General features: G+C 38.8%; 1 protein-coding gene across 1 annotated transcript in view; it reads right to left on the reverse strand.

Moving 5' to 3' along the window:
• Positions 1 to 23,643, reverse strand: part of LOC126199389 (sodium- and chloride-dependent glycine transporter 1) — a 629,023-nt gene that overhangs the window by 125,494 nt on the left and 479,886 nt on the right. Inside the window, exon 7 of the mRNA XM_049936308.1 lies at positions 7,661 to 7,764. Within this exon, the coding sequence (XP_049792265.1) occupies positions 7,661 to 7,764 (104 nt within the window). The remainder of the gene's footprint in view (positions 1 to 7,660; positions 7,765 to 23,643) is intronic.

Below are 23,643 nucleotides of genomic sequence, written 5' to 3' on the forward strand. Positions count from 1 at the left end.
GCATTTTCTGTTGATACCAAAATATATTACTGGTGACATACATTGTCTTCTTAAAAACCTTCTAAAAACCCATAGCAAGGGAACTAGTTGGTAACCCCTTCATGTAAGGAAGTTTATTAACAAGTATTTCAATCTTTCTAGAAACTTACCACATCTGAAAGATACCACACAGAAGGAAGGGAGGGAGGAAAATTAGAGTTTCAGGTCTTGTTGACTACAAGGTCAGTAGAGGTGGACCACTGTCCTCTCAAATACAAGTCCAGTGTCTTACCACAGTATCAACTGACTCAGTCACACTGAACCAGTGAGAGTAAAACACAAAAGATGTGTTGCACCCTACTGATATTACATCATACGCCTGTGAGTTTTTATTGTTTAGTGCTTCAATAACCAAATTTACTCCTTGCTGTCTCATATAGCTGCACATCACATAATTGTTGTAGAACACAAAGCATTTATTAAATATTTTTCTTAACTAATGTGATTTGCTAACACTTTTGTTCTTTCAGAGAAGATATATGTAGGCTCCCCACTTTCTGCCCTGATACTTTATTCCAAACAGCTATGGAGTTTTAATTTTATTCAAAGAGTTATTTTCTCTTGGTGTATTGCATTGCTTTATATGTTTGATGACATTCTGCAGCACTTTGCTGTACAGTCTGCAGTTAAGTTTTATATCTGGATTCTCACGTTTGTTCTGACCAGACATTCTGGTCTGATCAGTTATCCAAACCTGTTTCTTACTGGCACTGTCTTTTTCCTTGTAATTTTTCAATGGAAAGGAAAGTCTTGAAGATTTGTAGAAATTTAGCATGTCATCCAGGTTGACTGTACAAGAAACTTGTTGCCAATACTATTATTTAAGTCTGGCTTTTAATGTCTGCACTGAAAATGAAAGATATCTCTAAATCTTTTGTTTACTACCTTGAGAAATTTCTCTGTATTAAACTGCTTCAGTGTTACGTTTTGTGCATCATTATCTCAGAGACCATCACTGATATCTTTTTTTTTTTTTTCAAAGTGCCCCTCTATTAGACAATAACTGTACTACTATTTGTTTGTTACCTAATTGTAATAATTTGTGTTGCGTGATTCAAGTCAGTTCATTGGTTCATTGACACTGTTTTTCCTGGATAAACAGCGAAAAACTCAATATTGCAATTCCATAAGAAATAAATTTGATGCTTTTCTTACTAGCTGATCCAAAAAGATAAATCCTGTACTCTGGACCTCTACATGAACATAATTAAACAATGGAAAATCCAGGATGCAATAATGATGATGATGTTTAACAACAGATTGCCACTCACCATATAGCAGAGATGTTGAGTTGCAGATAGGCACAACAAGAAGAGTGTCAAACAGAAAGCTTTCAGCCAAAAAGGACTTCTTCTGAATTAGACAACACCCACCCACCCATACCTACACACACACACACACACACACACACACACACACACACACACAGAGAGAGAGAGAGAGAGAGAGAGAGAGAGAGAGAGAGAGAGAGAGAGAGAATGTGTGTGTGTGTGTGTCTGTGTGTGTGTGTGTGTGTGTGTGTGCTCTGTCTAAGAGATGACCTTTTTGGCTAAAAGCTTACTTGTTTGACAGTCATTTTGTAATGCTTATCTGCAACTCAACATCTCTGCTATATGTTGAGTGAAGTCTATCCTTTCCATATTTTCATTGAATGTAATTAAAAGTATTTTTCCTTGGCAATTCAAACACTCCTGCATAGATCTTCAATATTCATTTAATGAAACATTTTTTATATGTCCATGCTTTTAAATGAAACATTACATATAGTATTAGTGGCTATTCCCACCATCTGCAAAGAATACTTTGCATAGAAATAACATAACATATTTACCATCTAAAAACAATTTCAGTAGATGAATTATTACTATTTATCTTCTATCACCTGTTAAAGTGAATGTGGTGACTCTTATAAGTGGGCCGAATGAATTTCCAAAGATATGGCTGTTGTGTTCCATAGCATTTTCTGCACTGGGGTTCAGTACACAGTCCCTGTGTTCACTCACTCTCACTAACACCTATTTTTATTTTATTTTATTTTACATGTCTAGTTCCATAGAATCAAATTGAAGAGCAAATCTCCAATGTCAAGGAGCTTTTCAGTACATGAAATAACAGCATAAAAGTAATAACAGATAAAATAAAATGTTTATGAAGAAAAAAAAAAAAAAAAGACAAGCCATAAGTTTACGCAAACGCAATCAACAATATGGCACAGTAACCAGCTTAATTTTTCAAGGAACTCCTTGACAGAATAGAAGCAGTGACCCATGAGAAAACTCTTCAGTTTCAATTTGAAAGTGTGTGGATTATTGCTACTATTTTTGAAATGCTGTGGTAGCTTACTGAAAATGGATGCAGCAGTATATTGCACACCTTTCTGCACAAGAGTCAAGTAAATGTGATCCAAATTCAGATTGGATTTCTGCCTAGTACTAACTGAGTGAAACTGCAAATTCTTGGGAATAAGCTGATGTTAACAAGAAACAACAGTACAGAATATATATATATATATAACAGAGGGAAACATTCCACGTGGAAAAAATATATCTAAAAAGAAAGATGATGAGACTTACCAAACAAAAGCGCTGGCAGGTCGATAGACACACAAACAAACACAAATATACACACAAAATTCAAGCTTTCGCAACCAACTGTTGCCTCATCAGGAAAGAGGGAAGGAGAGGGAAAGACGAAAGGATGTGGGTTTTAAGGGAGAGGGTAAGGAGTCATTCCAATCCCGGGAGCGGAAAGACTTACCTTAGGGGGAAAAAAGGACAGGTATACACTCGCACACACACACATATCCATCCACACATACAGACACAAGCAGACATCTGCTTGTGTCCGTATGTGTGGATGGATATGTGTGTGTGTGCGAGTGTATACCTGTCCTTTTTTCCCCCTAAGGTAAGTCTTTCCGCTCCCGGGATTGGAATGACTCCTTACCCTCTCCCTTAAAACCCACACAAACAAACACAAACATACACACAAAATTCTAGCTTTCGCAACAAACGGTTGCTTCGTCAGGAAAGAGGGAAGAATTTTGTGTGTATGTTTGTGTTTGTTTGTGTGTCTATCGACCTGCCAGCACTTTTGTTTGGTAAGTCTCATCACTTTCTTTAACATTCCATGTAGGAAAAATATATCCAAAAACAAAGATGATGTGACTTACCAAACGAAAGCCCTGGCAGGTCGACAGACACACAAACAAACACAAACATACACACAAAATTCAAGCTTTTGCAACAAACTGTTGCCTCATCAGGATCCCTCTTTCCTGATGAGGCAACAGTTTGTTGCCAAAGCTTGAATTTTGTGTGTATGTTTGTATTTGTTTGTGTGTCTGTCGACCTGCCAGGGCTTTCGTTTGGTAAGTCACATCATCTTTGTTTTTGGATATATAATGTCAGAATACCCAGATTAATGAATGGGGTTTGACAAGAAGTTCGCTAACTTACATCACTTATCACCCAAACCGCCTGTTTCTGAGCCAAAAACATCCTTTGAGAATGGTTAGAGTTACACCAAAATATAATATCATATGTCATAAGTGAATGAAAATAAGCAAAGTAGACTACTTTTCATGTCGAACTATCACTTACTTCAGATAACATTCGAATACTAAAAACGGCAGCATTAATTCTGAAGAAGATCCTGAATGTAGGCTTTCCATGACAGTTTACTATCTATCTGACCACCTTCAAATACGAACTATTCAGTTTCACTAGTCATATGCCCATTCTGTGAAATTGAAGTGTCAGATTTTATTGAACTGTGCATTAGAAACTGTAAAAACTGAGTCTTATTGTCTACAGATTGGAGAGGCCTTTGGTTGTTGGCTGATTAAGTTGTACACTGATCAGCCAGAACATTATGACCACTGAACTACTACTGATGTAAATCCATCCAGGCGATAGCAACATCACCCGGTGAGGAATGACTGTTAGTCTGATACAAGCATGGTGCATGTAGTATCAGTGAGCATGCTGTCCATGTGCAGAATGGGGAAGGCACACAATCTATCTGAATTTGACCAAGGGCAGATTATGATGGCCCAGATGTGCAGCACAAGCATTTCGGAAACTGCACGACTTGTCAGGTGTTCGAGGAGTACTGGGGTGAGTGTCTTCAACACATGACAAAACCCAGGTGAAACCACATCCAGACGTCATGAGGTTAGCCGGCCACTCATCATTGCAGATGTTGACCTCGAACACTGAGTAGTTCTGTAAAACAGGTCAAGTGGCAAACTGTGGCAAAGCTAACATTAGACTTTAATACTGCGCAGGTTAAGAAAAGTCCTGGGTGAGAAAGAGGGTGGAAGATGCTATCAGTTACAGAGAATCTTGAGGAGGTTTATTTAGTAGCATGTTTCACACAGAAGTTAAAACAACTCATGAAAGCCTATTACAGAGAAAGCTGTCTTCAAAAGCAGAGTTTATTTGTATAAATGACTATGAAATTAAACTAAAGCTGTTGTAATACAACACAACGAGCAGTAGGGAGGTTGTTACTAGAGTCATTATCATCAGATCATGATTATAATTAAGGCAGTGACTCAGTACACTTTTCCATCCATCCCAACACTGTCATCTTATAATACAGGTGGCTATGACCCAACATGCTTACAAGGAGAAACTTGGTTACTGCACAAACACTACATTACATGATTAATAACTTTACACTTAGTCTACATTTTCTGCTTTGTATCACGGCTGACTTTGAGCAGGAATACCACACACCTTTTGAAGAAATCTCTATGAAAACCAATGTTAAAGGTTGTGACAATATCAAAGAAAACTTAAAGTGTGAGAAACGTTGAAACATAGAGTCATTAATGATGGCAAAGCATTGTATTGACAGAACAGGATTTCTGTTGAGACTGAAAAAAAAAAATGAATGAGTAATGCAGGAGAGCATAAAATGCAGGAACATAAAAATGGGTCTTTAATGTATTATGAAAATGGTAGATTGCTACTCTCCATGTAGAAGAGATTTTAGGTCACAGACAGACACAACATAAAGACCACTAGACGTGTGAGCTTTTGGTCAAAAGATCTTCTACTAAATAGACAAAACACACACACACACACACACACACACACACACAAACACACACACACAAACATACCTCAACATAGATGACTACTGTCTCCAGTCACAGTGTGGCCTCTGTGGCCATAGACATTAGTCGTGTGTGTGTGTGTGTGTGTGTGTGTGTGTGTGTGTGTGTGAGTGAGTGAGTTGTGGTTGTGGGAATCTGTGTGTTGTCTACTTTAGAGGAACAAATTATTCAGGAATAAAGAAGACGACTCACCAAAATCCAGAAGCACTGCGTCATTAATAGATACACAAACAAAAGGTACAGAGATACAGTAGCTTTTGGAATAAACTCCCTTTCTCAAGCTTGTAGGGAAAACGTTCATACAAACCAACACATGCTCACTCATATGCACATGCCTGTCTCCCTACAATGAGCTCAGTCAACTACTGGTGCTTTCCTGGGCCACAGTAAATGTACAGAGATGAGGCGGTGGTGTGGGGTAAGGGATGGAGAGAGGCAGGAGACAGGAAGGGGGTTGAGGGGAAGCATCTGGCAGCTTATCAGAGAGTGGGGAGCCATCTGTGAGCTAGCTAGGGGTGTAGGTGGAGGGGGCAGATGGCAGATGGCTGGACACATGTGCTTTTATCTCACACCCTAGTCTATGGACTCACGTGACCAGCCATCTGCCATTGGCCCCCACCACCTACAGCCCTAGCTAGCTCACAGATGTCTCCCTACTCTCCAACGAGCTGCCAGATGCTTCCCTTCAACCCCCTCCCTGTCTCCTGCCACTCTCCATCCCTCACTCCACACCATACCACACCCCTATCTCACCCCAGAACCACAACTGTCAGCCAGGAAAAAGCTAGCAGTCAACTGAGCACAATTTAGGGAGACAGGTGTGTGTGAGTGAGTGTGTGTGCATTTGTGAGGATGTTTTTCCTACAAGCTAGAAAAAGGATGTGTATTCCAATAGCCAGAGAATCTCTGTAAATTTTTCTTGTGTACCTTTCAATGACACAGCGCATCTGCCTTTCTGTGAGTTGTCTCCTTTACTGATGAATAATTCATAGTTCTCAACCAGAACTTTCTGTACCTTATTATACTGCTTTAAAAGAAGGCCTTTTGGACAAAAGCTCACATGTCTGGCAGTCTTTTTGTTGTGCCTGTCTGTGACTCAACATCTCCTCTATATCACAAGTGGCAATCTCTCCTTTTCATAGTATTGTCATTGTTTCATCCTGGATTTTCCATTGTTCTGTTCCAGTAATACTTATTTTAACATGAATCATTGTATTCATAATTCAAATTCAAGGCAACAAAAGCAGTTTCATTGCTTTAAATTGTGGTTTACATGACTGTAAAAGTGAATTTCCTATCATAATTCTAATATGGATCTCTTTCACATTATGAAAGTCCCCTGAGCTGGACAAGAAAGAAACACTAGAAACTCTTTGAATCTGTTTTGATTTCAGAGTATTCCAGATATATTTGTTATAAGTGAACAATGTCAGATGTATACCCCAAATCTTTATGAAACAATGAAAATACCAGCTTGGAATGTCAACAATATTAGGAAAAGGATAGACTGCTACTCACCATAAAGATCACACACTGAGCTGCAGACAGGCAGAACGAAAAGGCTGTTATACATTTAGCTGTTGGTCAAAGTCTTCTTCAGAAAAGAAAACATACACACACAAGCAAGCACACCTCACACACATGACTGCCTTCTCTGGCAGGTGGGACTGGAATGCAACAGTCACATTGAGCAGCAGTGTAAATGTGTAACAGTCTTTTTGTTGTGCCTGTCTGCAACTCAACATGTCATCTTTACAATGAGTAATGATCTATTGTTCAGATTGTTATGAGCTAGTCTTTGCATGGTGTTATCATACTAGATTGAAGGTTATTTCTGAAATGATATCCAAGAATTCCTTGAAAGAAAATCCTGAACATATTTTGTGATACAGACTAACAGGAACATTTCTTGAATTGACAATAAGTGTCACATCCACCAACCAGTCAATTTCATCTACCTTAAGACCATTATAATCTCAGGCTTCAGGTCAATAGGAAATTACTTTCAATCATCACAACCCTTTAATTGAATTCCTATCACTAACTGTTACATGTTGACTTGGTCACTTACTTGACAACTAATTTACCAGTATTAATGAACTACTTTACCTTGAGATAGCAGTTACTCAGGAAGGACGAGCTAGTGATAAATTCCACAACACCTAATATTCACCACATTTGTGGAACTTCTACTTTTTCTTCTTGATGTCCTAAATTGAGCAGAATCACTGGCAATTATGATCAATTTTATGAAGCACAATAGTGAAAAAAAAAAAAAAAAAACTAAATGATAAGTGATGGTATCTGTTGCTCTGTGTTACCTACCTTCCTAGTCTTTCCCTAAGCAGTCAAAGCACTGACCACCTGTCAGCAAACAATGGACTCAGTGCTTAAAATACTGCAATACCCCAATGGTTAATTCAATACAAAAATTTACTCTGCCTTCAATTCTGATGCAACAGTGTAAAGACATGAACAATTTTTTTTAATTCTTACTTGTAACAGTTGTTGGAGAATTTGTTGTAGGATGCAAGAGTAATGAGACCTCCCCAAGCTGGACTCAATGCAAAAAATATCTGCACTGCAGCATCTCCCCAGACCTGTAACAGATTACAGCCTCAGGTACTGAAATGGAAGTATCATTCATTTTGTTTCACATCGATAAGTCTAGAATAACAGAGAAACTATGATTTGCACTACAGTTTGTTTCGGTACAAGAAGAAACTATCAATATTAAATTAAGATACAACTTTTGCAACGAATTCTTCTTTAGCTAAAGAAAATCCAGAACTAAGGTAGTCTGCTATGGTTCTACTGAAAGGAACTCTTTCAGAACACATTAACAGAAGGTAACACTCAAAGTTCTTTAGCACAGAGCAAGAAGTCACTAACCTACAGCAAATTAACTACCTACTATGAACAGCTGACTTTCTATGCGAGAATCATTTTGGTTATTGAAAGATCTTGGTGTCACTTGTTTTGTGCAGTGAAAGCAAAGCACTTTACGGTGTACTATTCAACATCTCTCTAACAAAACTGATTTCTATGAAGCATACAATCCCACAATGGCACTAACCACGTCCCATCCAGATAAAAGAGTACAGAATGTCACAATCAGAAACAGACAAACGCTATCAATTCTCACCAACCACCTTCATCAGATCCACAGTGTGCATGTAGCACTACCCCAGCAACATCTGTCATGGATAGCATTTTTATAACAAAACGTATGGGCCTCTGAGCCCTCAGTTACTAAATGTGACTTGACATATAAACTAATTTCATGTATTCTAATTGATTTCACTCTGTCATCCATTAAAATTGTATCTCTTTCATGGCTGTGTGTTTCCTTGTGTTCCTAGCTAGAACACAAGTTGCAACAAGTGAGGGAAAAATTTTCATATGTTTTGGATTCCGTGGTTTCTTTGCTGTTCGGCTGGATCATGGAGGCTTTACTCCAGTCACTCCTGTGACAACAGCAGCTGCATACAGCTGTATTGGAGTGGTTGTTGTCTATCCTGACCCATTCTCAGCCACCAGTTGTTCACCTGTGCTGAAACCACGGTAAACTGGAATGCTAAGAAGAAGTGGGTTCACCAAAATTTTGTGGCATTCCGAGCAGTTGACAAGGTCTGTAAAGTTCATTTCTTATCATGGATACTGCCTACTACCTCGTAAGTATCAACTGCTACACCAGTTAGCTCCTCTGTGGGAAGCAGAGTCAGTTTCTTTTGTCGATGCATGTAATTTGCTGTCCTCTCATCACTGCAAGCATATGCATGTGGTTGCTGTGTGTGCTGAATTCGATGAATGTCACAAACAGGCACAGCAGTCATATCGCACTTGGGCAGATCAGCTACAAGGCCTCAGTTATAAGTGTTGTTTCATCACAGCTAAGTTTTGGGATGTCACAGTCAAAGACATAATCATTCATTCAGCCCCATATAAGGAGGTTTGTCAATGTGCCCTTAAGCTTGAGTACCCAGTGTTGGAAGAGATTTATATATTGCACAGTCATTTAAGGTTTTCTACACCGTGGGCTGACAATTGGAGGCTTGGGGTTATGCTGTCAATCTTGACAGCATGCAGCCCAGTGCATGGAGCCTAGTACACTGGGTGAAGAAGAGAGAGGCACAGTACCAACAAGCCAACTGGGTCGACACGAACAAATGCATTGTCGGCAGCAGGAACAGTGAATGCCATTTTTTCATTACCCTCTGTCATGTAGCAGCTGTATGTCAAAATGTACCCTTCCCCCTCCTGCAGGAGTCACTGCATGAATACTATCATTGGATGTTGATATTAATAATGTTTCGTAACTGTGATTGACATTGTCTGCAAGCCAGAACAAACTTTTCATTGAAATGCAGTTGATGAATCAGCCATTAGTACTACAACTCACAGTGGCAGCTGTGTCCCTATTCAAGTCACAGACATTTGCCAGAGCTAGGGTCATCACCATTAGCACACATCAAGCATCGATTGGTAAACTGTAACAAACTGTAGATTCCTATTCTCAGCCAACTGATGGCCAACACAGTTGTTCATTCCATTACATACTTGGTTGTTAACAATGCAAATGCTGAAAATCTGTGTGGCTTAGATGCCTTTGCTACTTTTTGTTTTGCTATTGTGGATGCAGGGTGTCTAGTGTCAGACTAAGTGCCTTATCAAAAATGGAATTCCATGTGTTCCGAGTTTTATGACGTTTATGCCCCAGGGTCATATTGTGCAAACAATTTTGCACCACACATCACCCTAAAACCCTTTGACTGCCTTAACTTTTTTGGACATGGTCAGTACCAGTAGCTTTACGTGACAACTTTAAGACAGAGCTGGATTGCTTAACTTCATTGGAAGTGATTTGACCAATTTCCTCAGGAGAATGGGCTACACACTTCATGATCATAAAGAAGCTATCTGGTCAACTTCAGCTTTGTGGTGACTTCAATGTCACTATTAATGCACAGTCACTCATAGACACTTACCTCCTGTATTGCCTGGAAGAGTTGCTCAAAAATTCTTTTCATAAATCAACTTGTCTGAAGCCTACCCTCATATCCCATTAGATGAAGCATCAAAACAGTTCTTGGAGTTAATATGACTTTCATCATCTGTCAGCATCAGTGTCAAATGTTTGGGGTTGCTAGTGTGCCTGCCATCTTCCAGCATTTTTTAGAATAGATTATGATGGCTGTTCTCCATTGCATTAATTATCTTGATGGTATCGTCGTGACAGATGCTACCTCGGATGACCATCTACATAACCTCTGTTCTTTGTTTACTGTTCTGTTGGCTGAATGCTTTGAATATAATCTCAATAAGTCACACTTTTTCCAACATTTCATTGTTTATTTAGGTCATGAAATTTCCCAGAAGAGTGTGTGCTCCATGAAGCAACATGCAGCCACCATTACAGCTTTTTCCTAAGGATCTAGCCTACAATAACTTCAGGCGTTCCTCGACAAAGTTGCACACTATCACAAGTTTATTCCCAGAGTGGCTGTTATTCCCTACCCATTGCATCTGTTGCTTTGGAAATGTGCTCCTTTTGTTTGGTCTGCAGCTTGTGAGCATGCTTTTGTGCAGCTTAAGGATAGTATTCACTCTCTGCCGTATCTTGCAACATTTCAATCTGGCAAACATAATGTTCTGGCCACAGACACATCCCGATATGGGGTGCGGATGCTCTTGGCCCATCGCCATTCAAAGTGCTCCAAACAGCTTATTGCCTTTATTGTCAAAAACATGCAAATCAACTCATCAGCATTATTCCCTAGTGAAAAAAGAAGTTCTTGCTATTGTTTACACCATAAAAAATTTCATTTGTTCTAGTATAAAATTTCATTTAATCATAATTCCTAGGTTTCACTGTTTAGTTTGTCAGAATCCTTACCAGACAAAGCTGCTCATTGCCTTCAGTGTTGGGTTCTGTTCTTGTCCTGCTATAATTATGAGAACCATTATCATCCCACATCTCAACATGCAAATGCAGGTGCTCTGTTCTGGCTCCCTAAGGACCTTGAATCCTCATCTGACCAGAAGGAACTGCTATCCAGTTGAAAAACTGGATACAGAGGTGAGGTATATGGTGGATGGTTTGCCCATCACCAGTTCCCACATCAAATTTGCTGTGGCTGCTGATCTGGTGCTCCAGCAGGTCATAAGCATTATGCAACATGGGCCCCGACCATCCACAGAGCCAGACATCAGACCTGCTTTGGAATTTTTATGCATTACACCATCACCTCTGCCTCTTGGACAGCATTATTCTCCTGTCAATAGAAGGGTTTACTCCCCTTATCATGGTTTCAGCAGCTCTGTGGCAGAGGGTCCTCCACTTATTACCTCAGGATCAATGGGGGATCTTTCTCACAAATACAATGCCGTAATGCCACGTATTTTGGCTGGGCATTGATCAGGAGGTGGAACACCTTGTTGCAGCCTGCCCCAAGTGTTTGGGTCAGCAGGTGGCAATGAACACTGTTTTTTCACCATTACTGGTTCCCGCACAGCCTTTGAAAAGAATCCACATTAATTGCACTGGTCCTTTTATTAATCACTTCTGGTTATTATCCACTGACACTTTTTCTTAGTACATTATAGTGCACTATGTCATTCACTGCCTGTCCAGAACAGCAAACAGCAGATGCAACTATTAAGGCTCTCTTGAAGATCTTCTCCATAGAAGACTTCTTGCACCATGCTTTTGGACAATGGTGCTCAGTTCATAGTGCAATCTTTCAAGGACTTTTATATACAGAACAGAATTTGCCATGACATGTCACAGCACTTCCCTTCCATATGCAGCCGAATGGTGAGACAGAATCCCTAGTCCAAACATTGAAGACACAGATGTGCAAGTGAAAGAATTCCTGGCTGATGAGGCTCTCACAGTTTTTTAAGCTCTTTCAGAACAATGCCAGCTGGGGTCAAGAGTCCTGCCAGGCTCCTACATGGGCATCAGCCATTGGTGCTGCTCAACCTTTTGCTCCCTGGTAGGCCCCCCCTCAGTGATGCCAGTCACTGTTCCATGGTTCACACCCAGTTCACTGGTCTGGGCCAGGAGGTTTGGGTGGCTCTGTCACTGGATTCTGGCCATCATCCACAGCCAGTGCTATTGCCGCGTCTTCATGGTTTGCAATGGAGATTGACTTGTGGCATGCCACCAGGACCAGTTGTGCCCCACAATGAGTCCAGGGCCTTTCGCGTGGGCTGTGGGCCCAACACCTCGTTCTTTGTCAGCCCTGGCCACTGTGAGGGTTGAGCAAACCTTATTGTGGTGGTCAGGGCTTCACCAGCAACGACAGCGTGTTGCTTCCTGCAGCTTGCCATAGCACTGTGCAGGCACTGCCATCAGTGGGGGTGGAAGCAGGATCTCCGTCACCAGAGCCTCTCCTCTCTATCTGCCATCATTGCTGGCCGTGCTGGCACCTCTCACTATGGACTCAGATAAGCATATAGCTCCCACTCCCCAGTTGCTGGCTTGCTTCACTGGTCACCCTGGGGTCTATGGGTGGCAGGGTTGCCATGGTCCTACTCACTTTCATCAGCACACAACTGTCCAGGTGGGTCAAGAACTTCTCAAGTTTGTGGCTGGAACAATTTTAATAACAAAGGAAGAGCACAAGTTGGGTAGGAGGATCATAAAACAGACTGAGTGGTGAGTAGTTTAAGGTGCCACATAGCATAAGCTAAAACTGTTCACACTGGTGGGTTTTCATAAAGGGAGATCATCCTTGGAAAATGGACAATATCAGTTTCCATATGATCCATTGAAAAGAAACACAATAGCGGCAGCTGTGATATAGCAAAATGTGCACAGTATCTGATTGAAGTGCCTGGTTACTCTAAAAATTATAAAACACAAGATCATGTATAAATCTGTATGTGGTTGCAGTATATTAAATACGAAATTAATTATATTTGATCTCTTTGATGTCTATTTTGTTGTGAAGATGGTTATCAGAAGAGAAAGTAGAGCAAGAATACAGAAAAAGATAAAAGAATACAAAAATTCACTTCTAACTTAGACTGAACCAGTGTTCCACAGCATATCAGCTAGCAGCCTTATACACTATGCTATCATGCTGTTTGCTGTTCTGCAAAATGCCATCATTTTCACGGATGGTACCTATATTCATCTTATCCACTTTCCAAACACAATATCTCTTGAATGAAACCACATTACAGTGAATGGCTTTAGGGAGAGGTTATTGGCACCTTAAATCACATCACTATTCAGCCTCATATCCAGTCCTTGTCCCTAAACCTATGCCTTCCCCTTGAAGCAGTTCTTTTGCTAGCTTTGAAGTCTGCTTATGAAAACATTAGCTACAAAGTTTTTGCAAAGTTGATGTATCCTATTTTTCATGGTGTCACATAAACTGCTATCAGATAACACATTTACTAATATTATCAATGGCAGATTCGTTGTTTTTTTCCTTGGAGTAAATACTTCAGTTCCACACATCTCAATGTCATGCCCCTCCTGCTGAAATTTGCACATAATAGGATATTTAACATTTTACTTACACATCAGGACTGCTTTGAGAACCTTTTCCACACAAACAACTTATAATTTGGTGCCTCCCCCTTACCCTTTTTCCACATGTTGTGGTAAGTACAATATATAAACCTTGCACTTGGGTGCCCCTGAGGACTCTTCCAGCTGCTACTAACTGTGATGTGTCCTGTACAGAAATATTACAGTTGTAAAACCTGTAGCACCCCCCTCAGCCTGGCATCCCATGAGGTGGCTTGAGCTGTTTGGGCCTTAAACCTGCCCTGCATGTTTTGTTACCTGTGCCACCTGCACTGTCACTGCCTTCTCATCCTCACTGCCAATAAATTTATTTCATTAAAGGCATGCTTGCACTGTCAGGTAACAACATGCACAACTTTAACTGGAACATGGCAGTACATAGTTAGGCAACCAAGTTAGTTCCCGCTATGTCCAGATCTACAGTTCACCTTGCCAAGCAATTCCGATAGACACATTTATTTAAACAGACACAATGATCACTTAGTTACTTCTCAACATATTCACCACTGGAAGTGAGACCTAATTTGAACTAATATGTAACAGTCCGATATGCTGGACACGATGAATGGACAGGCATTCCTTCAGTTTAGGATAAAATATAAATCAGTTAGTGCAAGATCCGTACTATAGGTTGGAATATAAAATACCTCCTATGTTAATATTGGCAAAAAATAGGTTTGTGCAGACCCATATAGAAGGGCAATGTGGAGGATCAGCACGATTCCTGAGCTGAAAATGTTGCACTTATTTTTCTGAACATGTGAAGTAATTTCTAGGACTGAAACATCTGCAGATAAGGGCTACTATGTGCCATAATTTTAAAGTGATAGCTACCCAGAAATATGCTGACTGCACCACCACCTCAAGATCATCACGAGGAAGATGGCCAATTTGAAAATTTTGGAAAATTTCTTTTAGCAACAATGCCTTGTCTGCTTGCACTGATGTCAAGCCTGCACATAGGTGTCCGCAAGGGAGAGAGGGGCAAGACGGGGCTCTTGCCTCATTCTGGATTGAGGCATCGAGAGCCCAAGGGAAATAAGAGTGCTTTTTGAAAAATGTGAGCTACGAGCAGAAACATATATTTAAAGCACATAAAAATGTTGCTGCCAATGAATACCGATGAGTAGAAAAAACAAAATATCTGTTTGAAAGCCAACAAGGGTAAAACTTTGTTTGGAAGCCAACAGGGATATGTAAAGCATTTACCTCCAATGGCTTCAAACACAACACCTGTTTCAGAAAGTGTTGTAGTGACACGCTGCCAATTTTGTGGTGTTTAATGTTTCATGTTTGTTTGGCTCACTGAATCACAAATGAACACAGATGATAAAACAAAGCATTTTTTGTTGTTTAATTTCAAAAAAATTATTTAAACAAGTATTAAGTAGTCTTAGTGATTCTTCTGATGAACATGACGTGTACTTTGGTGGTAAATGATAGTGATCATTTTAAGATACAAATTTAGCTTTATTTAATAAATACAATAAGTTGCAATTTAAGCTACAATTATTGTTTCTTTCCAGATTGTGACTATGATAAAGAATATGTACTTGGTGATGAGATATTGAATGAATCAAGAAGTAAACGAAGGTGATTTGAGTTTGGCTTGGTTCCTCTTACTGTTTTTGATGACAATGAGAACTACTAGTCTAATGTACTACACTAGTGATTATGACCAAACATAACAAGTGGCTGTTAATGTAACAAAACTGAACTTAAATGATATGTTTTGTTTTACTGCTGATTCTTCATCAACTGATGATGAAAAGATGGTCAATGAGACTGAATCAGATGATGCTTATCCTTCCAAATCAAAAATAGATTCCAGAACAAGGGACACCAGGAACAAGTTCAGAAGCAAAAACTTGTGGAAGCGAACAATGCACATGTAAATAGAAACTTTAGAACAGAGTGTATTGACAAAAAAGGAAAGTTTCATGCAGGTAAAATAATGGAAAATCATCCTCATGAATGTAGATTCAAGAGAACCATAAAACTACCGCGAATGAAGTGGCCAGAGATTTTTTGATGATCACTGGAAATTGGGCAACTTCAGTCACATTGAAAGACTCACAGAGAATTTAAAAAAGGAGACATGATAAAAGATAAAAACTTAGGTGCAGAGTACAGCCTCGGATTCAAGATGGTGGTGCATACAGATGCAGTGGTAAATCGCTTCGTAAATAGTGGTAAATTACCATTATTAAATTGCCTGCTATGTGGAAAAAAAGTCATAAAAGGTATCAGAATATGTGTAGTGATGCATAAATGATATCATTCATGTTGTCTTATGGAAACAAAGCTTAGTAAATATTAGTGTGACTGTCGAACTGAGTGAAATGGTCATGAAGTTGCTCTAGAAATGTGCAACGCTGGAAACACAATAACTGTGAGCGAAGAACTGCAAAACAACTTAAGAAATGCTAGACAATATGCCAAAATGCTGAAAAGTTTGATTCAGTGTATGGGCATTCCCATAGAGATGCAAAGCTGTGAACAAGAGAGTGTACATATTAGCCCTAAGAAATTCTCCCACCCTGTATTAAATATGAACATTTTTCATGTTCCATTAATGAATAAATATGATGTTCTAAATGAAGACTGTCCAAAACCACAGAAAGAAAATTTCAATGCTGCGGAAAATTGCTCAGAAACAACTATTGACCAAAAATGTGTCAGAGAAAACTCATTACTGCCATGTGCCATTAAACATAAAAGTTGTGTTATTGCAACATGTGAAAATGTGGAACACAAGACAGAAAAGCAAACAGCAAAGAAAAAAGAAGAAATATACATATTATCAACACGTCATGGTAGGAGACCAGCTATAATCATGTCTAATAATCAGTCAGAATATAAAGTCCCTGAAATTTCAAAGCCTGGAGATCCTTTATGAGAATTGTTAAAGAACTCTGAACCACACTAAAAAAACGGTGTGAACTGTATCATAATTGGAGGAGGAAATGATGTGTACAAAAACCAGGGTAACCTTGCAGTAAAAGCACTGAAAGAATCACTAGGAAAAATGTCACAAGCCAAGATATTTGTCATTAGCATTCCAGACATGCATGACTTAACTGAAAATTCTTGTGTAAATAAAGAAATCATCACAATAAACAGAAAATTCAGGAAGATTTATAGCAGTTTTGTGCACACAACTTTCATTGTGGTAACCAGTTGTGTTGGAGAGCATTTTGCAAGACACTGACTGCACACAGGCCAGCCTAGGCAAGGAAGTACTGTCCAAAGAATTCTCCAGATCATAAAAACCCGTAGGAGTGGATACCCACGAAAAAATTGTGCTACCTGTAACAGGTTCGCAGCCAACAGCAAATGAAAAACAGAATGCACTAACACTGTATGAGGGAGAAACATCACTGGAAACACCTCATGAAGAAGAAATGACATCAGTATCAGCATGTGAAGCATCACTGTCACGTCACTATTGGCTTTATCAATAGCAGCATTAGAAAATGAAGCAGCTATAGCAGAACCATCAAAAGCCATAAAAACAAGTTTCACCAGGAACAGTAAGTACAGTACCATCAGGAGGAGGGAAGAGAACTGCAGTTGAAGAAGCAGTGTCAAGTGTTCTCAGTAGTCGGAAAGCAGTGGAATGCAGTGAGATGAAGAAGCTCATAAGATAAGCAGGGTAAATCATATTATAGCTTCTAACAAAAAGGTTCTGTCTGAAGGGAATAACAATTTCAAAATTAAAATTTGCTACCTTAACATTCTAGGAACAAAACATAAAGAACGTTTTGTGACTACTTTTGGCCTAGATAATAAATCTGATATTTTTTGTTTGGGTGAACATTGGGCTACTGAGGGTGAACTTACAGTTGTGAAACTTCATAACTACAATATAGCAAGTAGTTACTGTAGAAAATTGCATGGAAGAGGTGGTGTAGCAATATATATTAACAAATCACTCAGTTGCTCCATTAATAGGTAGGATCTAGAGTATTTGTGTGACAAACAGAATTATGAAGATACTGGTATAGTCATTGATACTTTTAAATTAGTAATAATATCCTTGTACAGGTCACCTAAGGATATCACCAGTATATTTCTAGAAAAATTGGGCATGCTGTTACATGTATTTAGAGAGCCAAAATGGTTGCATTATGACGTAATAGGTGGAGATCTGAATTCAGATTCTGATGTAACAACACACAAATGTAGTGTCATTGAGCTGAAAAATCTTCCAAGACAGTGCAATTTACACTTTATTGAGAAAAGACCCACAAGAGATTAAGCACATCTCGACAACATTTTTGTCAATTTTGAAACTACAGAAGAATCATGTGATGTGACTGTATTTCCATTCTGGGCCCCCGATTCTGTATTCCTAAATTGTAAAACTAGATTCTCTGATGATAAGAGTAATATAGCAAAGCCTGTCCCAAAAGTTTTAATCACCATACCTGTCACAAATGATAAAATTGTCAGGTTTCAGAAGTCCCTTGCAGAAAGAGACTGGTTTGGCCAGTGTTATGGTGACACACTTTATATCTTATGTAATGATTTTGTCAGCAAAGCTAACATTTGAAAGGTTCTTTAAAGCATTTGTGACTCGATTTAATGACAGCATTCCCATAAATAAATGCAAAATAACTGACAAAGGCTTCAAAAGCAAGCCAAAAATGAACAAACCCCATGACATTGTGAAGAAGTAACAAATCTGAAAAATAAAGTTATTCTGCTGCACAATGTATACAAGTCTGAAGGCTGACCATGCCAGATCAGTATATCTCAAATATAGGAATAAGCATAAAAAGGCCATTGTGTAGGCCAAAAAAGCACACAATTTTAGCAGTATTGAGAATTCCACCAACAAGTGCAATGTCACATGGAAACTAATAAATAGTGTTGCTAAAATGAAAGAAACAGGAAAGTAATATGTCCCCAAAAATTTAATGATTATTTTATTATGAGAATGTAGGAAATTCTACTATCAAACCTGATATTAGTTCATCAGAGATTCTTTAAAAAAAAGTTTTGTAAATCACTGGCAAATACATGCATGTCTGCCTTCTCTGAGGTCTCTCCTAGTCTCATCCTAAGGATAGTACAACAGCTAAAACCGTCAGACAGTGCAGGTATATATGACATATGCTGTAACATACTAAAGAAAGTAATGGATGGTACTGTATATCCCTTAACATATTGTATAAACAACTGCTCAGCAGAGGGATATTTTCCTGATGAGCTGAAAGGGGCTAGGATAGTTCCAATACATAAAGAAGGAGACACTAACTCACCTTCAAGTTACAGGCCAACTGGAATGTGTAATTTACCAACAATTATATTTTTACTTTGAAAATCCAGGCATAATTAGTGAATCACAGTACGGTTTTAGGAAAAATTTGTCAACTCTGTAGTCAAATACATATAACAAGTGTTTGAGGATAAAGATGTTTCTCAAGCGACATTTTGTGGTCTAAGTAAAGCTTTTGACAGTGAAGAGCACACATCACTTCTGGAAGAAATTGGATTCTATGGCAATGAAGGTAACAGTCTTAAACTATTAAATTGTATCTACAGAACTGTAGGTAAACTGTCTGTGTTGGCAAGGAAATGTCGACAATAGAACAAATTAAGGTAGGTGTCCCCCAAGGATACATATTTGGCCCCTTTTTGTTGTGTTGCAAAGACAATGGACCAAGATTCCAACTGGTTTAAAGCAAATGGCTTCTTATTAAAATACAACAAAACACAGCACATGGTTTTTAGTCTGAAAGACAAGTTTCCATCAGACAATCATAGTCATGTTAAGTTTTTGAGGGTACATTTAGATGATAAATTATCTTGGGGTCAATATGTAGAATATATTAGTGGTAAGCTGTCAAGAGTAATTTATCTGTTATGTTGACTTATAGACTGTATACCCAAAAGGTATGTTAGAACATCATACTTCTCTTTCTTCCAAAGCATACTCACATATGGTATTATTTTATGGGAGAACTCTAATTGTATGCATGCCATTTTAAATCTGCAGAAAAAAGCTATTAGGGTAATTACTGGTTCTTATAAAGTTCACCATCAACCATTGTTTTGTGAACAAAAGGTCATGACTGTAATAAACTTGTACATATACTATGTTTTAATTTACACAAACAAAGAAGTTACTGAAGCAAAATGCAAAGAAAATGTATACTGTTACAGTACAAAATGGACAGCCATATCACAGACTGACAAAATCACTGAACAGTTATGAACTCATGGGGCACAAATTATTCAATAAGATTCCACAATCTGTACAAGAACTACCTGTACAAGCATTCAAACAAATACTGTATGACTGGCTAATTAACCACCCATTCTATGACATAAATGAATACTTCAAATCTAATATAATACTGTAACACTAGCAACAATCCAGTTGTTTCTTATAAATTATCAATTGTGTTGCATAATATGTGTGACATTGTCTATTGGTGTAAGGGCCAAATGACAATATTATTATTATTATTATTATTATTTTATTGTCATTTGGCCATTAGTAATTATTATTATTATTATTATTATTATTATTATTATTATTCTTTCTTTTCTCAGACGTTATGTCTGGTCAAAAATAAAAGTGACGCAGACCTTGATCAAGCGTGACTTCCTTTTAACTGTATGGTATATGTTACATTGCATTTAGGAACTTTCGGGTTATTGAACATGTATTAAAATTTACGGATTTCTGTAGTTGTATATATACGTTTGGATGTAGCTGTATTGTGTTGATGTACTGGTGGATATTGTGCGGTATGACTCCTGTAGTTGATAGTATAATCGGTATAATGTCAACTTTATCCTGATGCCACATATCCTTGACTTCCTCAGCCAGTTGGATGTATTTTTCAATTTTTTCTCCTGTTTTCTTCTGTATATTTGGTGTATTGGGTATGGATATTTCGATTAGTTGTGTTAATTTCTTCTTTTTATTGGTGAGTATGACGTCAGTTTTGTTATGTGGTGTTGTTTTATCTGTTATAATGGTTCTGTTCCAGTATAATTTGTATTCATCATTCTCCAGTACATTTTGTGATGCATACTTGTATGTGGGAACGTGTTGTTTTATTAGTTTATGTTTTATGACAAGTTGTTGATGTATTATTTTTGTTACATTGTCATGTCTTCTGGGGTATTCTGTATTTGCTAGTATTGTACATCCACTTGTGATATGATCTACTGTTTCTATTTGTTGTTTGCAAAGTCTGCATTTATCTGTTATGGTATTGGGATCTTTAATACTATGCTTGCTGTAATATCTGGTGTTTATTGTTTGATCCTGTATTGCAATCATGAATCCTTCCGTCTCATTGTATATATTGCCTTTTCTTAGCCATGTGTTGGATGCGTCTTGATCGATGTGTGGCTGTGTTAGATGATACGGGTGCTTGCCATGTAGTGTTTTCTTTTTCCAATTTACTTTCTTCATATCTGTTGATGTTATGTGATATAAAGGGTTGTAGAAGTGGTTATGAAATTGCAGTGGTGTAGCCGGTGTATTTATATGAGTGATTGCTTTGTGTATTTTGCTAGTTTCTGCTCGTTCTAGAAAGAATTTTCTTAAATTGTCTACCTGTCCATAATGTAGGTTTTTTATGTCAATGAATCCCCTTCAGCCTTCCTTTCTGCTTAACGTGAATCTTTCTGTTGCTGAATGTATGTGATGTATTCTATATTTGTGGCATTGTGATCGTGTAAGTGTATTGAGTGCTTCTAGGTCTGTGTTACTCCATTTCACTACTCCAAATGAGTAGGTCAATATTGGTATAGCATAAGTATTTATAGCTTTTGTCTTGTTTCTTGCTGTCAATTATTATTATTATTATTATTATTATTATTATGGGGTGAAAGAGTTTGCAAATAAATTTTTGCTTAACCTTGGATGAGTCTAACAAGAGGACTAACAATGTTGTATTAAAAAAAGTAAAGGACTCACACACTAGTGTTTCACCTAAAGATCAAAAGAGGGAAGAAAGAGCCAGCTAACAAACCCCCACAGGAAACAATTAATTTAGTAAAAGAACACATCAATAGTTTGCTGAATATATGAGTCACTATACCAGAGGAAGGCATCAACCATAAAGTTTCTTTCTTCAAATTTAAATATTAGGAAGCTTATTGAACTGTATAAACAATATGGGATAACAAGAAATGCTGACCCTGTAAAAGATTCCTTCTGTAGATATACAGGGTGTAACGGGTATAATTGCAGATGTTTTTATATGTTGCATCTTGCTTTTTCTCTACAACGAACTGTCTTTCCATAAACACATCACAAATTTTATGACCTGATGTTTTCTGCATGGTTTTAACTGCACTGCTTAGTGGACTATGCCTGTCAGTATAGATTGACTGTTGGTAGCCATGCATCCACACTTCAATACCTGACCTGCTGCTCCAAGCACTTGGAAGTACTGCCAACCACATGACTTGGAATAGCCATAATTATTAGTCTGTAAATGACGTAATGTTGTTCAGTATACCATCCTCAGTCACCAATAAAAGCATCTGCACCTGTATCTGTTACACTCTGTATGTCTGCAAACCATTTTAATCTCAAGTTCAAAAACCCTCACACTGATATGTGAATAGATTGTGACACACTGGAAAATCTGATGAAGCATGACAATGCAAATTTTAATACACTCAAAGTTCAGAAGGACATTCATCTCAGGACAGTTGAATCTGAGAAGCAGGTAAAAACTGCTATCTATATGAACCTGACCAGGAGACAGTAGTGTCACTTGGTGAGGAATGACTGCTAGTCTTACACATGCACAGCGTGTATAGTATCAGTGAGCATGCTGTCCATATGTAGGATGCGGAAGGTGCACAATCTGTTTTGGTTTGACCTAGGGCAGATTGTGATGGTGCAGATGCTCAGCACAAGCATTTTGCATACTGCGCAACTTCTCAGGTGTGCTGTGGTGAGTATCTTCAACATGTGGCGAAACCAAGGTGAAACCACGTCCAAACATTGTGGCATTGGTCAGCCACCCCTCACCACAGATGTCGGATGCCACTGGATGGGCAGACTGGTAAAACAGAACAGGTTGCATGCTGTGGCATAACTAACATAAGACTTCAGTGCTGGGCTGAGTACAAGTGTATCTAAACACACAGTGCACCAAACGCTCCAAACGATGGGCCTACGCAGCCAACGACTTGTGTATGTCCCAATGTTAACACCACAACATTGTCAACTACAACTGAAATGGGTACATAACCATCAGTACAGAATGTTGGTGCTGCAGTCTGATGAATCCCAATACCTTCTTCATCATGTCAATGGGAGGGCACGAGTCCATCATATTCCAGGAGAACAGCTCCTCGACACCTGTACTGCGGGACGGAGATAAGCTGGTGGTGGCTCCATTATGCTCTGGGGAACTATCACATGGGTATCCATGGATCCAGTGGAGCTCATGCATGGTACCACAATGGCCAAGCAGTATCAAACAGTGGTTGCAGACCACATACACCCCTTCATGACAAACACATTTCCTGATGGCAGTGGCATTTTTCCACAAGATAATGCATAATGTCACAAGGCAAAGAGTGTGATGGAGTGGTTCAAGAACACAGTGGTGTGTTCTGACTGATGTACTGGCTCCCCACCTTGCCAGATCTGTACCTAGTCGAACACATCTGGGATGTGATTGAAATTGATGTCAGAGCTCATTGTGTCCCTTCCCGGAATTTATGGGAATTAGGTGACTTGTGTGTGCAGGTGTAGTGCCAACTCCCTCCAGTGACCTACAAAGGCCACATTGCCTCCATGAGATGCTACATTGCTGCTGTTATCCACGCCAAAGGTGGACATACCGGCTATTAGGTAGGTAGTCATTATGTTCTGACTGACCAGTGTAATGTTTTGATTTAGAGAAGACTCTCCCAACCCCACCATTCAACTGTATTGAGGTGT

Source organism: Schistocerca nitens, chromosome 8, assembly GCF_023898315.1.
Source record: "Schistocerca nitens isolate TAMUIC-IGC-003100 chromosome 8, iqSchNite1.1, whole genome shotgun sequence".
NCBI lineage: Eukaryota > Metazoa > Arthropoda > Insecta > Orthoptera > Acrididae > Schistocerca > Schistocerca nitens.